Raw genomic sequence first — 18,433 nt, forward strand, 5'->3', positions numbered from 1 at the left:
CCTAACTTACAATGGTTAATTGAAAAAAAAAACAAAAGATACCTAATGCCTAGTTTAAGGATATTAAATGTTCAAGTCCTCTAGAAAATTAGAACATTCAGCCAACGCCCGAGAGATTTTCTTCCAAAAATGCACTCGAAAAGCCGGATGCGACAACAAAGAAATTTTTGTGAATAAGCTACGCGCTGAATTTTTTTTGCGAAATCGCTCGTGCTTATGCATGCGTCAGGCCCGTTTTCGCGGTGAAATAAGCTTGCGCCGCTAGTCTTGTGAAAACCAGGCTTATCACGATCTGACAAGCGCTCAGTTCTTTCTATCCTTGGCACATTGTTCAAATTTCACTGCTTTAACTTCGGGAGCTCCCATGGAAAACGGAGGACACAAAAACTAAATTGGGTTGGCAAGATCTCTCACTGATTCATGTATTTGTGTCACGGAGATTTTAAACAGACCGAGTAATTCTGACATTATTTTTCCGCAAAATTAGACTTCTCCCACCGATCATAAGCCTTACATAATTATTACCCTTGGGACTGTGAATGGCCATTGTTCGAGTCGAATCGTATTTTTAAAATGGTCATGAAATAATTTGACATTTGAAGACGTCACAAAAAATATCAAGTATGAGAGAGTTGCATGCTCCAGACTCAACCTGGAAGAGAGGGGACAGTACAGACCCTTGTTTAAGCCAATGAATGGTTATCAATCAAAATCCGGCTGATTTAACGATTTCGACTAGCTTGTCACCCCATTATAGCGACGAAATTCTCGTCTCTAGAGCCTCGCGTCTCATGTCTGCGCATAACCCGAGGCTCTGGGAAACTCTATGTAGGAGAACAAGCGACGTAGGGTTCTTAAGAGCCAAAAATTGGCTATTTGAACCTTACTGCGCCTGCTCGCTCCTCATGCTAATATGAATGCACAAATCAGAGACGCTTGTCATTATTCTTCACGAAAACCAATGAACACACTTTGTTTCAGGGTTCAACCAGAGGTCTTCTCTCCCTCAGTCATTTGCTTGGAATTTACTATTATCGTTAATTTAGCATACTATGTCTCAGGACTTGTGGTGGCAGAGAAAAAGGGGTGCAGGGATGGCGCAGTGGTGAGAGCACTCGCCTCCCACCAATGTGGCCCGGGTTCGATTCCCGGATTTGGCGTCATATGTGGGTTGAGTTTGTTGGTTCTCTACTCCGAGAGGTTTTCTCCGGGCACTCCGGTTTCCCCTCTCCTCAAAAACCAACATTTGACTTGATTTACTTTTATTGTTCATTTCAGTTTACAGTGTCCCCAATTAGCGCTCCAGCGCTATAACGACTAGACACTTAAATAAAGTTCCTTTCCTTATATCTGTGGACTAGAACACGGATTTTGTCCTTTTATGTAAACCACTTTCTTTCCGCTTCACCACTGAGGATCAAGACACCACGTACTTAAAAAAAAACGTCTCCCATAGAATATCACTGCTGCTAAGCTTTGATTTTGTATTGTTTAGCTTTGTTTTGAAGTGTTTAATATTCTTTGTTGCCGAGTGATAATACAGCAACGCCAACTGAACATTGTAGAATGACTATACGCAGCTAACAGGCTATAGGGAGGTGGTCAAGTAGTCTGTGTCCATACATATGTTATGTCTTTTTTTAAAAAACGTGACCATTTCCCATAATCCATATCAAACTTCTAGTCTTCTAAGTTAACGATAACGGTAAATTCAGAGCGAATTAGGAATAAACGATAACCGTTAACTCAGAAGTAGAAGAGAATGGGTTGATTTTTAACAGAAATCCAGACCTTCGGTCATCTCCGCTACAATTAGCGATGGGAGTGTCCAGGAGGGGGTGAATGAAACAGGGTGCGACGTAACAACATCATAACACAACTTAGGAGACTCAAGCAACAAAATTTTAATAATAAAAATAGCGCTTCTTTTCTAACAACGTAATTGTCGTCTAACTCTTACTTCTGTCCACAGAAGTGTTTAGACTTTAAGCAGATGCTTCTATCACCAAGACTGTTTGGCCGAGACTCGAGGAGATCACAAGGGTAAATTTGCCTTTGGACGAAAAGACCAAATTTATTAGCAAGAAAAAGTGCAATTAAAAACATGCTTTTTCTTCTCTTTCGAGAAATTATGGTAACTATCTTTATCACCGAGAGTTCAGAAAAATTGCGACCTTGCCCTAATTTCCTTGGACTTTGAAATGAGCTTCGGTTTTTAGTGACCAGCGCAAACTGACACCAAGGAGGTTACAGCCCAATCCATAGAGGATTCAGTTTTACCGAGTTAAGGGGGATGGCTAACGACCAAGCCAACAATGGTCGAGGTCACACTTGGGTGTTTCCTTCGATAAAAAGCTTCACTCACAGTATAATGAAAAGGGCTAAACAAACTCCAGATGAACCACATAGCGAAACGCATGGTAAATTATGTTTTTCAGCCAACTGCCGCCAATAGCGCAACATAAAAGGGATTTATGTAATTACCTCTACTACAGAAAAAAGCCCAAGTCTGACCTTGACCATTAGAATAAGTGAAGTTTTATGACGAAAGACCCAGAAAGCTAACGCAGAGTTCAACTGACGAACTCAAGAAGAGTACAAAGTTTTTCCCCAACCGATACGTAAGGTAAAATATTTCTTTGCTTAAAAATCAAGAATCTCTATACTGTTTAAAAAGAAATAAAAATCGATGAAAAGAAAATCGACACCACAAAAACTGATACCGACAATCCATCAGAAAAGTCATTAAAAAGCTTTTAAAATGTCGCGCTGATTACCACATAAACTTCTAACAACTTCCATGTCCTAACCTACAACGATACGCTTGACCTGAACCAAATCTATATCAAGCGAGGATAAATAGATAACTTGACAAAATTCTTAACTATATCGATTTTTGTACATTTAATACGTGCAGTTTAAATAGACAGAAGGATTGTTGAAAACGAATAACTAAGAGAACAAATTTAGGGCTTTTTCCAGTAGGGGGGTCTTGGAACAAAACCCACCACACCAAACCCTAACCCAATAGACCTCTTTCATAATGACGACTGAATAAAATAATTAAAAATATTCTTGTGCTTTATGCCGATGAGCCATTCTAGCCTCGCTACGATGTGCAAAATTCAAAAGCAAATTTGTTCCATAATGAGGCCAGTAGGTCTAATTGAAATAAATATACACGATTAATAAGTAGGATACCATTCATGAAAGGGGTCTATTTCCCTACATACCACAGCAAATCAAATTAAGGATTGAAGCAACACTGTAAAAGAGAACCATTCGAGAAAGGCACTTTTGGCTTTGATAAAGCAGCTAAACTGTGTGTGCGGGACATAACTACACAACTGCCATTTGGCGCTGTCTGATTGGCTGAAAACCAATCGGTTTTCTTAAGCAGCCATGTAGCCTTGAGTATTTTCCCGCGGCGTAATAAACCAAATCGGCTAACTCAATGTTGTGCCCAATTCAAACTCTTTGGGAATAAAACGTTTTGTTTCAGGTATTTCCATATTATTTAAATGTGAAGATTTGAAAGGGGTACAACTTTGAGTTAACCGATTTGGTCTATTGTTTGAATTCATCGCACTCTTTATACTGTTGAAATTGGTCCGTATTGTTTGAAAGCGGATTAACTCTAGTTCCACGTTAACCATAAAGCCCTAAGGAAAAACCAGGATTTAAAAATGACTCTGCTTATAAACAACTCTGACCAGGACTACAACCTTGCAACCCGACTACAGACACCTGTTTAGAGCGGTTTTCAATAGAGTGTCGAAAGTAATTAGCGAATTGCTTTGGTTTTACATTACTTCACTCAATGATTTGTTCAAAGTTCTCGCACCATTTTTTCAACCAATCAGAAGCGAAACCAAAACCAATCGTGGCTCGCGCGTGTACATTTTCCCGCGCTTTGTGTCGGCTACGTGTAATTACTTTGAGTTTTGATTGGTTTACTGGATTGTCTCCGTCCTTTTTGATTGGCCAAAGTAATTAGTTTCGTTTTGGTTTTTTACGACACTCGGTTGAAACTCGCTCTATCTGTAAACGTTATTACTATCACTTCCATTATTCGAATAGTTGAATGTTGGTCTTTGACATGGCATTGGGGCGAAACGTGTTCGCCACTGTGGGAAGTATCCACGGGGCGGTGGGTGATATCCACGGGGATCCGGGAGCGAGTCCGCTGGGTAATACCGTGGGCGGTTTGCAGAACACTGCGCATGTCGGTGATCCCTTGGGGCGAAACTCAGTGGACTGGGCTGAAGAGGAAATCCTGGCATGACACAACCGCCTTGTCTAGGAGCTGGATAATTTGTGTATCCAGACGGATAAGGCTGACAACTAGCAGGCATGGACATGGCAGGAGCCACACTCTTGAACTGCTGCATGGACACTACTGTGTCGTTGAGGTTAACAACAGAGGCGGGCTGATTTGAAACCGCTGCTTCTGTCCCTGCTGACGGTGCTGTTTTTCCTTTCTTCTTTTCCACAGGGCTTTTCCCATTACTGGACCGTTTCTTAGACTTGATTGATTCACTGCTTTTCGAATTGACGCCTGCGCCATAACGGTGAGAACCGCTGTTTGCAGTCTCTTTACCCACTGGCGAATTTACGGTGTTATTGAACCGAGAGGGATCAGCAGCTTCCATGGCACCAGGGCTTAGAGAGAGATTGATGGGACTGGTGCTGTGACCAGAACCACTATCATCACTCTCCGTGTGATTTCCACATGAACTTTGACTGTCGCTATCATATTGTATCAACAAGCTCAAGGCCCCTTTGGCCTTTCCAGGAACCTCCTTCTTCTCTTTACGTTTCCGTTTCTTTGCAGAAAGTTCAGTCATTTCCTTCGCTGACTGGGTAGGCTTCTCTAAAGGTTGAACTCCACTAAAAATATATGGCAAAACTCTGTTAATTTTCATTTTAAAGGTTTGTAATATTTCAAAACTCTTCTGGGAACTCTAGTTATTTCGAAGTAATTATTTTGTTATTGTTGATGTTGAAAACCAACAAGTATCGATACGACTTTCCTACGAGTTAATAACTAGCCGACTTGACAGCTTGACTAGGGAAACGAGAACCAGTAGTTCTGCAGAAATCAACTGGAATACTACCTTGACTTTGCCCATCCTTAATTAAACGATGTTGATGGTTTTCAAGTACTTGGGCGAATCATACTGAGATTACAGGATAGTATGCTAATGCTCTACTAATAAGTCAGTAAGCAAGCCTATATAACTGGATGTTGTTGCATAGTACCAAGCATTCATTCTAAACATGCCCACTTGTCAATAATAGTAACCGTTAGGAGGTATTACCTATCTATTTGAGTGGAGCCTTCTGGAGTACCAACGCCTTCCCCTTCTTTTGGAAGCGAGAAAACACTTCGGAATGATGGCAGCGAAACACCAGCGTGTAGCTGAAGGACTGTCGATGGAGCAACTGGAATTGGACTGCGAGCAGAGCAAGGGTTGCTGTCAACTAGTAGGGGTGCCTGACCTTCCAACACTGCAGTCTCTGCCTTTGACAAAGACGATGAGATTGAAGGAGATTGAGGAAGACACTCAGCTGTCATAAGATTGCTTACTTCTGAGTCCGGACTAGTGGATTCGGGGATCGGCGGAACAGACGACCGAGGCTTTTTACCGTCAGGACCGTTTTGGCTCGTTCTTTTTTCTGGACTGGGCCTTTTGCCTCTTGGAAGTGGAATCATATCGAGCGGAATGGCCGAGATAATAGAGGAAGTGAGATCAACAGTCACTGAACGATCCCTTTTATGCTTTGGGCTTCCACTTGATGATATCTTGTGCACAGGTGGCACGGTGGAACTCACTTGGTTACAAATCGCCTGATTTTCGTTCTTAGAAATTGCTAAAGCGTAACTTGTAGGTGTAGAGGAGAGCTTTGGATTTTCTGGAGTTAAATGAGACGTTTTCTCAGAAGAACTTCCCTGACTTGAGCCACTTTTAGAAAACAAATCTTTCACGATCAAAGTCGATTGCAATTGACGCGACTGCTCGGTTGGTGGATCACAAACCGTAGAAGCTGGGGGTGAAATTCTTTGCCTTTTATCCGTTGTATTGATGGCTTCAGAAACAGAACCCTTAGAACTGTCATACGAATTAACAGAGTCCATACAAGATCCGTCAGATTCCGGGTTTGATATCCTTGGTAACGGCGAAGACTTTCTTCGATGTCGCTGGCTCATTTCATCAGAAGAGAGAGGTAAAGAAATTGAGCAGGTAACAGGTTCTGTCAGAGACGGGCCATTGCATTTATTGTTCGTGGTGTTTATATCCCGAGTTATGTGCGCAATGCTAAAATTTGTGGAAGGTGATCTATTTTTGGCTTTGGGACTGCTGCTGTTAGAGCTATCTGTGGGGCTTGTGTTTCTATTTACAATTTGAGCTTCATTAGGACTGCCGTTGCCGCTCTGAGACTCCGGGCTTGAATTAACAAGGTTTTCAATTGCAAACGGGGACGTTCTTTTCTTGCTTGCCGCACTTCCTGGACTCCTTCGAACAGAAGGCGTTTGTTCCAATGAAGATGACACACTTCTAGGCGACTGGCTACAACTAGCTACAGTACTTCCCAGGGGAGGGGTCTTTGGGAAGTTTGATTCGTTCTCACTTGACGGTGCAGGGGGCGTACCTGTGAGTCCTCTCAGCTCAACTTGAGAGGTGTCTGGGATAACAGAAGATGTTTGAAGCGAAGTAGGTGTTCCTAAGGATCGCACAGCAAGAGACGTAGCGACCAAAGGTGGAGGTTGTTCAGGCAATGTGTCATTGAGCAGATCACACAACAACTTGATGCCTGCACTGTGGTCTGTTGATAAATCCGTGTGAATATATGATGAGCGATTAGAATATGACATCTGGTTGCTGCTGGAAGCAGGTGGACTCTGTGAGGCATTGGAAAAAGAAGCCTTAGCACTCGCCGTACTTTGCGTTGTAAATGTGTTCAAATACTTCTCTGTTGATGCAGACAGAGACCTTAGCGGAGTTGCACAAGAGGTGGTTGGGCGAGGTGTTCCAGACATGCTTGATAAAGGACTCAGCGGTGAGATGTACGAGAGGCCATTTTGAGCAAACGATACCATCGGAGGTATGTCACTTGAGGACATCTGGGGAGCACTTGATGCTGTTGGCAAGGGCACCACTGAGGAGTAGTCACTTGTTACGCGCCTGACAGGTGTTGGTGTGACAGGAGACGTTACCAAAGAAACAGCAGACGTTCGTTGACTTCCGGACAGAGAGGACGAGTTTAATGACGTGATTGGTGACGTCATTAATTGCTGATGAGGGCGAGAGACACTAGGTGACTGCCATCCAGAGCCTATTAGTGTACTTGGAGAAACCGTTGTACTTACTGCCGGTGGGTTTAGCAGTGTTGGAGAGGTTGTCAAAGCTGCTTTAGGAGACTGTTTACTCACTCTCGGCTTTTTCTTCGTACTTCCTACTTGTTTTACTGGTTTTGTCTTCTGACTGGGTGAAACCAACTGTCCATCTTTGTCAAGATAAGAGCCTATCTGCACAGGCACACCAATAACTGGCGTCAAAAGAGACTGGTAAGTTTTTACAAGTTGTGGCTGCGTGGCCCCACTTTGTGACCCAGAAGCAACAGCCATGAGAACAGATGGTGAACTTGATCCTGATGTCCCTGAAGACAAAAGATGAACATGCGCATTCGATGCCACATGGAATCGGCTTGGGGAGTACGAAGACGAGACTGTCTTTATGATTGACGTAGAAGAATTAAAATTTACTGATGACTGCCTAGTTGTGGAAGGCGAGGGAGACGACACTGACTCCTTAGGGGCAGTGACTTTCACAGAGTCAAGTTGATCTACCTCACTTTGCAGTTTATTAACCTTTTCCACTAAAGCCTTTCGCTTTGCAAGCTCTTCATATAAGTGGTTTAAAAGATTTTCCTGGACTTTACCTTGTGAGTCACCCTAAATGGCAGGGAAAAAAACACTCGATTACAATCAAGGCGCAAGGAATCCTGTCATGGCAGACACTCATCAGTTACGGCATGCGAAGAAAACACTCCTCTAACATGTAACCCCGTTGTTCTCCCTCTGTGATCTGAGACAGTCCCTGCCTTTTAAGTAACCCTCCCCTTAACCAACTTTGACCGAGAGTCGATTTTGATAAGGGAGGAAAACCCGAGTACCCGGAGAAAAACCCTCAGAGTTAGATTGAGATTGACTGAACGTCAGCCCACATACGACCAAGGGGCCGAGGGTTGAACCCGGTTCGCAGAGGTGGAAGGCTGGTTTCTTAACCGCTAAGCTGCACTGACTTTACTTATACAAAAATAAGTGGGAAACCCTATCATTAAATAAGAAAAGATTTGGCTATGATATAAAAGGGACGAGAAATAGTCTAGGAGGAAGCTTTGTGGAGTCAAGGCTCACTTACCGTCTTAAGAGAAACATAAACGTCTGCCCGTGAGGGTCTGTTCTCTTTAGCCTGGAGAAATAAAATTGTAATATGGCATTGTCTTATCTCAGCTTCCAGTCTTTTTTTAACCACCATGTACATTAAATTAGGGAGGCGCGGTGGCCTCATGGTTAGTGCGCTGGACTCCGGATCGAGTAGTCCGGGTTCGGGTCCTGGCCGGGGACATTGTGTTGTGTTCTTGGGCAAGACACTTTACCCTCACGGTGACTCTCTCCACCCAGGTGTACAAATGGGTGGACTAGCATCCCGTCCAGGGGGGAGTAGAAATACTCCTAGTAGCTTCATGCTACAGTAACCGGAAATAAGCGCCGGCCTGATGGGCCTCCTTGGCTCGTAGCAGACTTTAAGCATTAAATCAAGAGCGTGACGCGAGTCCAGAAGTCGACGGCCCACAGGAAAAGTGGTATTGCAGTACAAGGCTGTGATAGGTGTCAAGCATTTAGAATCGGTTTTTCGCTAAATATAAATTACTTACAGGAAGTAGGTCTCTTACCTGTGTGCCTTTGTGTTTTTCGAGGTGTTTGACTTCCTTTTCAAGCCGTTTCACTTTGTCTTTCATTTTCTTGTGTTCTCCTAATAGCTCCCCGGCTTTCATAAGTAGTTCACGAGGTGTCTTCGCTGACAAACCAATCTGTAACATTAAAAACCCCACACAAATCATGAATTTCAAAATGACGAAAATTAATGGTCGTGAAAATGATGACGACGACGACGACGACGACGACGATGATGACGATAACAGGGAGCAGCACAACCTAAATGACAGCCGCAATAACCACTCATCGTTTAAATGAAACGCTAAGTCGAAATCAACGACGCTGTGAAATCAAACTAAACTGTCGAAAGAACTGAGTTATCCTTGCACTTACAGCGGTTTTCAATTGAGTGTAGAAAGTAATTAGCGAATTGCTTTGGTTTATGATTACTTCACTCAGTGATTGGTTCAAAGTTCTCACGCCATTTTTTCAACCAATCAGAAGTGAAACCAAAACCAATCGTGGCTCGCGCGTGCACATTTCCCCGCGCTTTGTGTCGGCTACGTGTAATTACTTTGGTTTTAGTTTTACGACACTCGATTGACTCGCGCTCTAACAACTGGACAATTTAATCAATTGTCACTTTGAAGCAATTGTCCCGTTAAAGCCGCCTGCATTTTTCAGGTGTCGATAGAGCGAGTTTCAATCGAGTGTCGTAAAACCAACACCAAACTAATTACTTTGGCCAATCAAAAAGGACTGAGACAATCCAGTAAACCAATCAAAACTCAAGGTAATCACACATAGCCGACATAGAGCGGTTTTCAATTGAGTGTCGAAAGTAATTAGCGAATTGCTTTGGTTTATAATTACTTCACTCAGTGATTGGTTCAAAGTTCTCGCGCCACTTTTTCAACCAATCAGAAGTAAAACCAAAACCAATTGTGGCTCGCGCGTGCACATTTTCCCGCGCTTTGTGTCGGCTACGTGTAATTACTTCGAGTTTTGATTGGTTTACTGGATTGTCTCCCGTCCTTTTTGATTGGCCAAAGTAATTACTTTGGTTTTGGTTTTACGACACTCATTTGAAAACCACTCTAAAGCGCGGGAAAATGCGCTCGCGCAAGCAACGACTGGTTTTGGTTTCACTTCTGATCGGTTGAAAAAACAGCCCGAGAACATTCAACCAATCACTGACTGAAGTAAATGCAAAACCAAAGCAATTCGCTAATTACTTTCGACACTCAATTGAAAACCCCTCTAAAGTGACAATTGCTTAAATTGTCTAGTTAAAGGATGACTGAGTTCTTTCGATTAAACTCCGCACTTCAAATATACATTTCTTAATTTCATATTCAAACTAAACTGTGTTTGGAATCATTTTTATTTTGGCCAATCCTGCTATACAAAAATCCTCATCCGTCGAAAAACTGCGTCTCGAAGGCAAGAGCAAAGAAAAAAATAATTTGTCTTCTTGAAGCAACTCAAGCTAAAAGAGATCGCATGTAGTTTCTGTTTTTCGATATTTCTATTTTTACATATTTTTGATTTTAGATAATCTTATTATTCAGACATTGCAGGTGAAGAGCCATTCACGTGAATATACTGCAATAAAGTTATTATTATTATTATTATTATTATTATTATTATTATTATTATTATTATTATTATTATTATTATTATTAATTGTAGAAAGTTCTGGAAGTAAAATGATTGCTGAAACCTGCAGTCTTAAATTTCATTCGTATCACCGCCCTGAGTGTTTTCAACAACAGGACGTGTTGAAAAGAATATTGAGTTAGGTTTCTACGGCTACAGTTAATAATTATTCTCCTTTTTGATTACTTTTCACTTTAACACCTCTTTTTACCTCGTTCATCCGAACTTTAAGGTTCCCCAGGGCTTCTTTCTGCAGCGAATCAACCATTTTTTCTGCTTGGTTCACTTTTCCAGTCAATTCCTTTTTCCTTGCCTGGTTAATTAAAGGTTGAGATAAAATTACACATGTAAAGTACAAATGCAAAAGTGTCAATGCTCTTTGCCTCCCAAACGTGACACAGATTTCACTCTGTCTAACGACGGTATGTCCGGAAATTCATGTCATAGACCCTTCTTTAAAATGGCGGCCGAAAAAAGACCATTTGCGAATTCTCACGGCTGGACTGGATCTAGCATGAAATGGAGGCTAATGCGGGTAAATTAATTTGTGTGTGAAAAGATTAGGCCTCATTAGCCTCCATTTCATGCTAGATCCAGTCCAGCCGTCACAATTCGAAAATGCCCTATTCAAATAAATTAAAATTAAAGACATATACCAGCACTAGAAAGAGCACCTTTACTTTGGGTAACCCTGCAAAGTTTTAGCCTATTAGGTGTAATATCAGCTGAGAAAATGTAAGATGAAAAGTGAAAAATTTACAGACGTTTGTCCGACTCAGAGTATGGTGTATACCCCCAGTCATACAAACGTCTGTAAATTTTTCATTTTGCAACTTACATTTTCTCAGAAACTTTGCAGGGTTACTAAAGTGAAGGTGCTCTCTCTATTTCTGATATCAGTTTTTCATTCAGTTTAATCATTACGCATTCAAGAAGGGTCTATTAGACACACGCCGATTTCAATTAAGCATTACGAAGTGTCCCCTGGCTCTTCTTTTCCAACTTCAATATCACTCGTTTATACGAGAGCTGATAATTGACGTCACAGACTGTCCACTACACAGTGCGCCTAAGTAAAGATAAACTGCTAACCCAGACCACTAACATGGTTTGAAATAGGTAACAAGAGTCTAGACTTACGGGACACTTCACGCTGGGTATCAAAATTGGGCGTGTAGATCACTTATTTGTTTACAGCAGTTTTCAAATTACTGTCGACAGTCATTCGCGATTGCACTTGCTACGCTTGGTGATTGGTTCAAAATTTCGCGCAAGTTTATCAACAAATGAAACGGAAAACAAAAACCAATCGCGATTTGTACACGCGATTTTCCCTGCGCTTTGAGCAAGTTCCATGGAATTGCTACGAATCTGGATTGGTTCATTGTGCTGTTTGCACCTGCTGTGATTGGTCAAAGTAATTGCTTTTGTTTTAGGACAACCAATTGAAAGGCACTCTAATGCCAGGCGATATTAGTCATCAATGGGAAACCCATTAGCCAGCTTAGAAGCAAAAGGGCGATATAATAATTATTCCTAGTAAACTGAATTTTTAATTTATGAATTGAATTCTTATATCTTATTAGTGATTTACACAAACGTTATAAACAAAACACGAAAATTTCCATACCTGCTGTTCTTCAATTTGTTGCTTAAGGTTTTCCTTGTACTCAGAAGAAGGCATGTGACAAAGGAAATGAATATACTGGAGGCGAAAAATCCCTGAAAGAAACAAACAAGATGGTTTTATCAGTATACTTCTGTCCTTTTGTCATTAGTTATTCAATTTTTGAAGAACCCTTCACACCTTCAAACTCATTCTCTAAAGTCCTTTCAAACTTAAAAGGCACAATTTCTTGAATTAGCCTATTTATATCACCTAAGGTTTGTGGCTTTAAGAATCTATTACGGTATTTAGTATCCCGGTATTTTGGAACTGGTATTCATGATTTTCATTGTTGTTAAGAATAAGAATAAGAGTAATAAACTTTATATTAGTGTCACATGAATAATAATTTTTACCACAATTGCTTGTAATCTCGCAATTTGATTGGCTAATTTGCCGTTGTCAATTTGTCACGCAATGTAATAGCCAATCAGGAACGCCCATTTTGGAAAATAAACCAATCATATTGCGAGAAAGTTATAGACAACGCTTGCTCTTTCTTTGTGTCATGATTTTGGCCACACTCGGAAATTTCTTTGGCATTGAATATTGTGGTAAAAAACAAATCAAAAGGGATTCAGCATTGTCTGTACTCTGTACTATTCGCCATCACAGTGGTCAAAATTTGTTGTGGACTCACTGTGCCTCGCGAGTCCACAACATTTTAACCACTGTGATGACAACCACTGTGATGACAAATATTGTTGTCGATAAGAGTACAGACAACGCTGAACCACTTTCGATTTGTTAATTAGCTGTGAGGCACTAATTGGGACACTCTACAGAAATAAAATCAACACATATCAAATTAATCATAGGTTGGTTTTTGAGGAGAGGGGAAAACCGGAGTAGTACCAAGAGAAAAATCTCTCGGAGCACAGTACGGAACCAACAAACTGAACCCACACATGATGCCAAGTTTGGGAATCGAACCCGGGTCACATTGGTGGGAGGAAAGTTCTCTCACCACTGAACCACACCCTGCTTCCCAAGAAGCTGGGAAAAAAGATTACACAGGAGTTAAGCTGAATTCCCAGTGGATTAGTTAGGCACCAATCCCTTTGTTTTAATAGGGATGTAAAAATGGCTGTGGTGAAATCACAGAGAAATCAAGAGCAGTTTTTAAAAATTTCAATACGAAAGTAAATGTACCAGTATTTTAACGCTCATCTCCCCTTGCAGTTCCATCTCACAACTTTTAAAATTGGTTATCCTGAATTCCTTGCTACCTTCAACAGTTTGCAGTTCCCTGACCCATTTTTGACTTGATGTACAGTAACCTTGCTACTGTACTTTACTTAATTTCGTTTTACCTTACAGATTATGTTAAATAGGCTAAGATAACATTTAATTTCCACTAACCATTTACTTGACCCAAAATAAATCATCTTATCTTGGGTTATCTTATCTTAAATCTTCAATGAGGAGTTTGAGATAGCACAAATTAATGTGCTGTAAGTTAGAATTAGCAAAAAGTATTTCAAGCAGGAACATTTTTTTTCACTTACCAAAAAGATGATCCAGGGCAGGCAAAGAGTGTTCAATGTTGGCAGTATTAAGAAAAGGTGGGGGTGATGCTGATGAAATTCGCATTCCCTTGGTCTGTCTACTTTTCTTTTGAAGGCCCTGATAGAATAACCACAAAACAGTTAAAGGACTGTACTAAAAAAAAGGATCACACGAGAAGCCACTACGGGCAACCCTTGTCATAGTATTTAACATGTGGGTGGGAAGAAATAATTAACAATTATTGGATGAGGTTGAGCATGACAGCGATAATTATCAAGGCCAAAGTTTGTGTTACATGTACCTGCCGAAGCCGAAGGCTATCATGCATGGGAGGTGCAGTGGCCTCGACTCCGGATCAAGTGGTCCGGGTTCGGGTCCTGGTTGGGGTCATTGTGGTGTGTTCTTGGGCAAGACACTTAACTCTCATGGTGCCTCTCTCCACCCAGGTGTATAAATGGGTACCGGCGAAATGCTGGGGGTAACCCTGCGATGGACTAGCATCCCATCCAGGGGGGAGTAGAAATACTCCTAGTCGCTTCATGCTAACGAAACCGGAGATAAGTGCCGGCCTGAAGGGCCTTCTGGCTCGTAAGCAGAGACTTTACTTTACTTTTATCATGCGAAAACCAAGTCCAATAATTGTTTTATTATGCATATTCCTGAGCTGAGCTCCACCATGACAAAACTGATCAAACTGCTGGACCAGAAACGGCCGACCCCTCACCAGTAAGTAAGTAAGTATAAGTAAGTAAGTAAGCGTTTGGCCAAGCCTTTATACTGGACTGGAACATTCAATCATCCAGTCCCTTTTTGTTTGTTCATTAATTCAAACAGACATGAACAACATAGAAGTCCTCTTTAACAACCTTTTTTCTTTCAAGAGTGCCACTTAGATTTTACTCTGACTTACAACAGGAAATTTCACTCATCAATAGGCAACTATTTACTTGGAAGAAGGGTTAACATCATGAGCCTCCACTCAAAAAACTCTGTCCTCTTTAAACCACTAGAGAGCTTTAGATTCTAGGACGACTACGACTACGAGATTTTCTCATGGAACAACAGTGAGCATATGTAAAACAGCATCATTTTGGCAGGAAAAACGTCTTACTGTTGTCATGAGCAAAAATGCTCAGTTACCAACAATAAGAATAACTGAGCAACCTATACTGCTAACAAAGAGTAAGATTAATCGTCTGGGTTATAAATTTTCTGTTTTTTTGCAAAAACTTTATTTAAGTCTCAAGGTCATTTAGCCGAGCATGAGCGCCCTACTATTTGGGGAGACTATAAATCAACTAAAATGAGACCAAATCAAATCAAATGTTAACTCTGTCTAACATCAGATGATTTTACTCGACAACTGGGGGCATCCCAGGGCATTTACATTGTAAGGTGTCAGTGGGTTAACAATCTCTCTTAAACTCACCTGCAAAGCAGCCACGGTTGCATTTTCCAAGGCTGTTGCTGCAAGAGAGTCCTTCTGTCTTTTCTGACTTGCTTTTGAGGACCGTTTTGTCTTTACTTTTGTCATTGCATTTCCTTTCCCTGGCCTTGGATTCAGCCTTGGTCTTCCTTTTCCTCTTGTGGTCTTTGTTCCATTCTTCAGCTTCTGTGCTATCTTATTCTGTTGCCTTTGGTATTTTCGCCTGACCTTTTGAGCAAATGTCGGCTGACGTCCCTAAAATAAAACAAAGCTGTGAATTAAGGTTAAAAAAAAAATGAAGACTTGAGGTGTTAAATAATAACCTCAGACAACTGAATCTAAAATCCTAAAGTGAGCTCATTATTACTACAGAAAGAGAGCAAAACTTTTCCTTGATGCTGCTAGTTCTTTGTATTAACTTGGTAAAGGATCAGTCTTTGGATAATATCTTGGATATACTGTAGTAAGACTCTAATAATATTTAGTAATACCATCCTACTGTTGTGAATGAAGTGAGCGGAAACTAAAATACTGTTATGTACAAAAAGCTTTGTTTTCCTTATATGCTCTCTTAATTGTTCGTGCAGAATGATTTTCATAATGTACCATAACCTACCTTTGTCAAACCTTTCTGATCTTGATCTTGATCTTGTTCAGCAAGCAAAACATTGCTGTCCTGTTCTAGAAAAAGCTGCTTGCTTTTCTTGCTGGGTTTTCTTTTGCCATTTTTATTTGCAAGATTAGTAGCTTCAATGTGACTAATTAGCTGATTCCACTGGTGCCTTGTTGAGACGCCGAAGAGAACGTCATCTAGCTCTTCAAAGTTTGGAGTGCTGGCCATGGAGTCACTCAAGCTGCTTGTATCACTGAATTCTCTACCCTCCTAAAAAGTCGCAAGTTGCAGCGTTAACAAGTTTTTTAAAAATAAACATACATGTATATCATTTTTCCATCTGGGAGGTCCCCATTTTTTTTTTATCATTATGACCTTGACAGTCTGCAACATGATCTGCATTAAGTACTGTATGGGTTCCAAGTGTCTTGTCACCAAAACGTACTTATCAGAAAAGATGAAGTACTTCTACACTGTACTTCCCAAACCATGAATGTACTTTGGACAAAGACAATTTTAAACTAAAATTTCTGCCTAGAATGATCTGTGGGCAATACACACTACCATTTACCATATATACTAATTTTTCGCTTTGTTTGCTTGTCAATTATCTGAGGCTTGCACATATGGTAAAGTTCTGGAAAAATCACTTTTGTGTTTGGGGTCAATGATGATCTAAGATAGTTAACATAATATTTTCGTACAAGCAGATTCCACTCCTGTCTCACACTGCTACAGACCACTACAGATCAGACAAAAACAACTGATGGCTTAAACATCCTTTTTCATGCCTTCCTTTTTTCCTCACCTTTCTCCTCTTTAGGTCTGCAAAATATTGCTCAAGCTGTAATAAATAAATAAATAAATAAATAACTGACATACATTGTGGGTCAGACTCCTGTGAGGGGCATTTTCATTTTTTCCCCAGAGTATCCCTGAGTCACCTCATGGAAAAATACATCTCTCCATTTGTTTATTGGATGAGTTAACATTTACCATATCCTTTACCAAGCCGGACATTACTAAACCATGAAACGCCTAGACAAATGTATGACCCCACCATATATTGAATTGGTTGGATTTTCAGATTAAGCCCTACTAAGAAACCACCACTTTTACAAGTTCAGCCCTAGAAGTAAAGCCATTTTTACCACAATTGCTTGTAATCTTGCAATCTGATTGGCTAATTTGCCGTTGTCTATAAGAGTCTAGACAATGCTGCATGCGTCGTGCTTGCGTCAATTTGTCACGCAATGCAATAGCAAACCAGAACGTTCATTTTGTAAAACAAACCAATCATATTGCGAGAAAGCTATAGACAATGCTTGCTCCTTCTTTGTGTCATGATTTTGGTCACACTTTGAAAAAAACACTTCTTTGGGTTCTTTGGGTGTGCCTCGTGAGTCCACAACATTTTGACCACTGCGATGACAAATATCGTCGTCAATAAGAGCACAGACAACCCTGAACCACTTTCGATTTGTTAAACGGGCCAGTTCCCATGAGCTCACTGGTAGAGCATTCAGACTTGTATTCTAAATAACATAATCACAAAGTTCCATAATTTTTAATCATTAACTTTTTGGTGGTAAGGGTTATTAACTGTCATTATGGGGGGGGGGGGGGGGGGGAGAGGTGGTTTCGGGAGTCAATGGGTTAACAAATAATGAGCACGTTCTTACCAGAGTCCTATCAATGACATGCACAAAATATGAAACGGGTTTGCCAGTCCAAGAAACTGCACGTCCATTCGGCTTGAGTTCAGATACCCTCAAAATTGTGCCAATGTCTACCATAACGAATGAAAAAGATTGGCTTGTAAAGTTTCTTCGAAAAAGATCATATAAAATTCTAGTGGGTATGCAACATGCACCTAAGTTCCAAGTAGGATGTTCAGTAACAAACAGTGTTGTGACTGGAATGACTATTCTGGGGGTGAGGGTAGGGCTGGGGGGTGGGAGTGAAATGTACAATAACTGAAACAACTCAAACTAGTCTTTACAAAAATGCTAACCTTAGGACTAAATTAAACAGTATCTAAGCATTTTTGTAAAGGTTTGGGTTGTTTCAGCTATAGTACCCTTCACCCCCCTACCCAGCTACTAGCCCTACCACTAACCCCCTACCCCTACCCCCCCTATCATGCCATGTTGTGACCCATTGTAACCAACTGAGGAAATGCTGTGATTCTGTTCAGGCAATGAATTGGTAACAATTTTGGCTTAAAGTGTAGTTTCCTTACAGAATAATGGCAACTGGAAGGAAGCAAAGTTTTGTGTCTGTTACAATGTACAGTTCCTGCGTGACTGGTCAATGTGTCATGTTTAGTAGACCTAGTCACATGTTCATGTTGAGATATGTACAGTTTATTTCCTTATACATGTTCATGTATGGTCATTAAAAAACACTTCATGTTAACTGTGACTACCCGACAGGTTTAAAGCACAGGTCACTTTTTACAGGTCACTTGTTACAAAACCTTTAGTAATGCTAAAGGTCATTAGGCATAAAAAACAATGTTTAGGGCTACCGTGTAAAGTTGACCAAGTTGAAAGGTTTTGGGTTGCTCCAGTATAATTATGCATGGGAACAAAGATGGTTCAACATCGGACTACA

At 40.8% G+C, this 18,433-nt stretch overlaps 1 protein-coding gene across 1 annotated transcript in view; it reads right to left on the reverse strand.

Moving 5' to 3' along the window:
• Nucleotides 1-3,887: 3,887 nt before the first annotated feature.
• The window catches only part of LOC137974470 (histone-lysine N-methyltransferase, H3 lysine-79 specific-like), a 23,595-nt gene continuing 9,049 nt past the window's right edge, over nucleotides 3,888-18,433 (reverse strand). The window contains exons 12-22 of the mRNA XM_068821482.1: nucleotides 17,500-17,606; nucleotides 16,626-16,661; nucleotides 15,821-16,087; nucleotides 15,208-15,459; nucleotides 13,778-13,895; nucleotides 12,234-12,325; nucleotides 10,815-10,916; nucleotides 8,962-9,099; nucleotides 8,427-8,477; nucleotides 5,322-7,957; nucleotides 3,888-4,890 (exon numbers count right to left, since the gene is read on the reverse strand). Coding sequence (XP_068677583.1) covers nucleotides 4,038-4,890; nucleotides 5,322-7,957; nucleotides 8,427-8,477; nucleotides 8,962-9,099; nucleotides 10,815-10,916; nucleotides 12,234-12,325; nucleotides 13,778-13,895; nucleotides 15,208-15,459; nucleotides 15,821-16,087; nucleotides 16,626-16,661; nucleotides 17,500-17,606 — 4,652 coding nt within the window. The 3' untranslated portion in view covers nucleotides 3,888-4,037. The remainder of the gene's footprint in view (nucleotides 4,891-5,321; nucleotides 7,958-8,426; nucleotides 8,478-8,961; nucleotides 9,100-10,814; nucleotides 10,917-12,233; nucleotides 12,326-13,777; nucleotides 13,896-15,207; nucleotides 15,460-15,820; nucleotides 16,088-16,625; nucleotides 16,662-17,499; nucleotides 17,607-18,433) is intronic.

This window comes from Montipora foliosa, chromosome 10 (genome assembly GCF_036669935.1).
Source record: "Montipora foliosa isolate CH-2021 chromosome 10, ASM3666993v2, whole genome shotgun sequence".
Classification (NCBI taxonomy): domain Eukaryota; kingdom Metazoa; phylum Cnidaria; class Anthozoa; order Scleractinia; family Acroporidae; genus Montipora; species Montipora foliosa.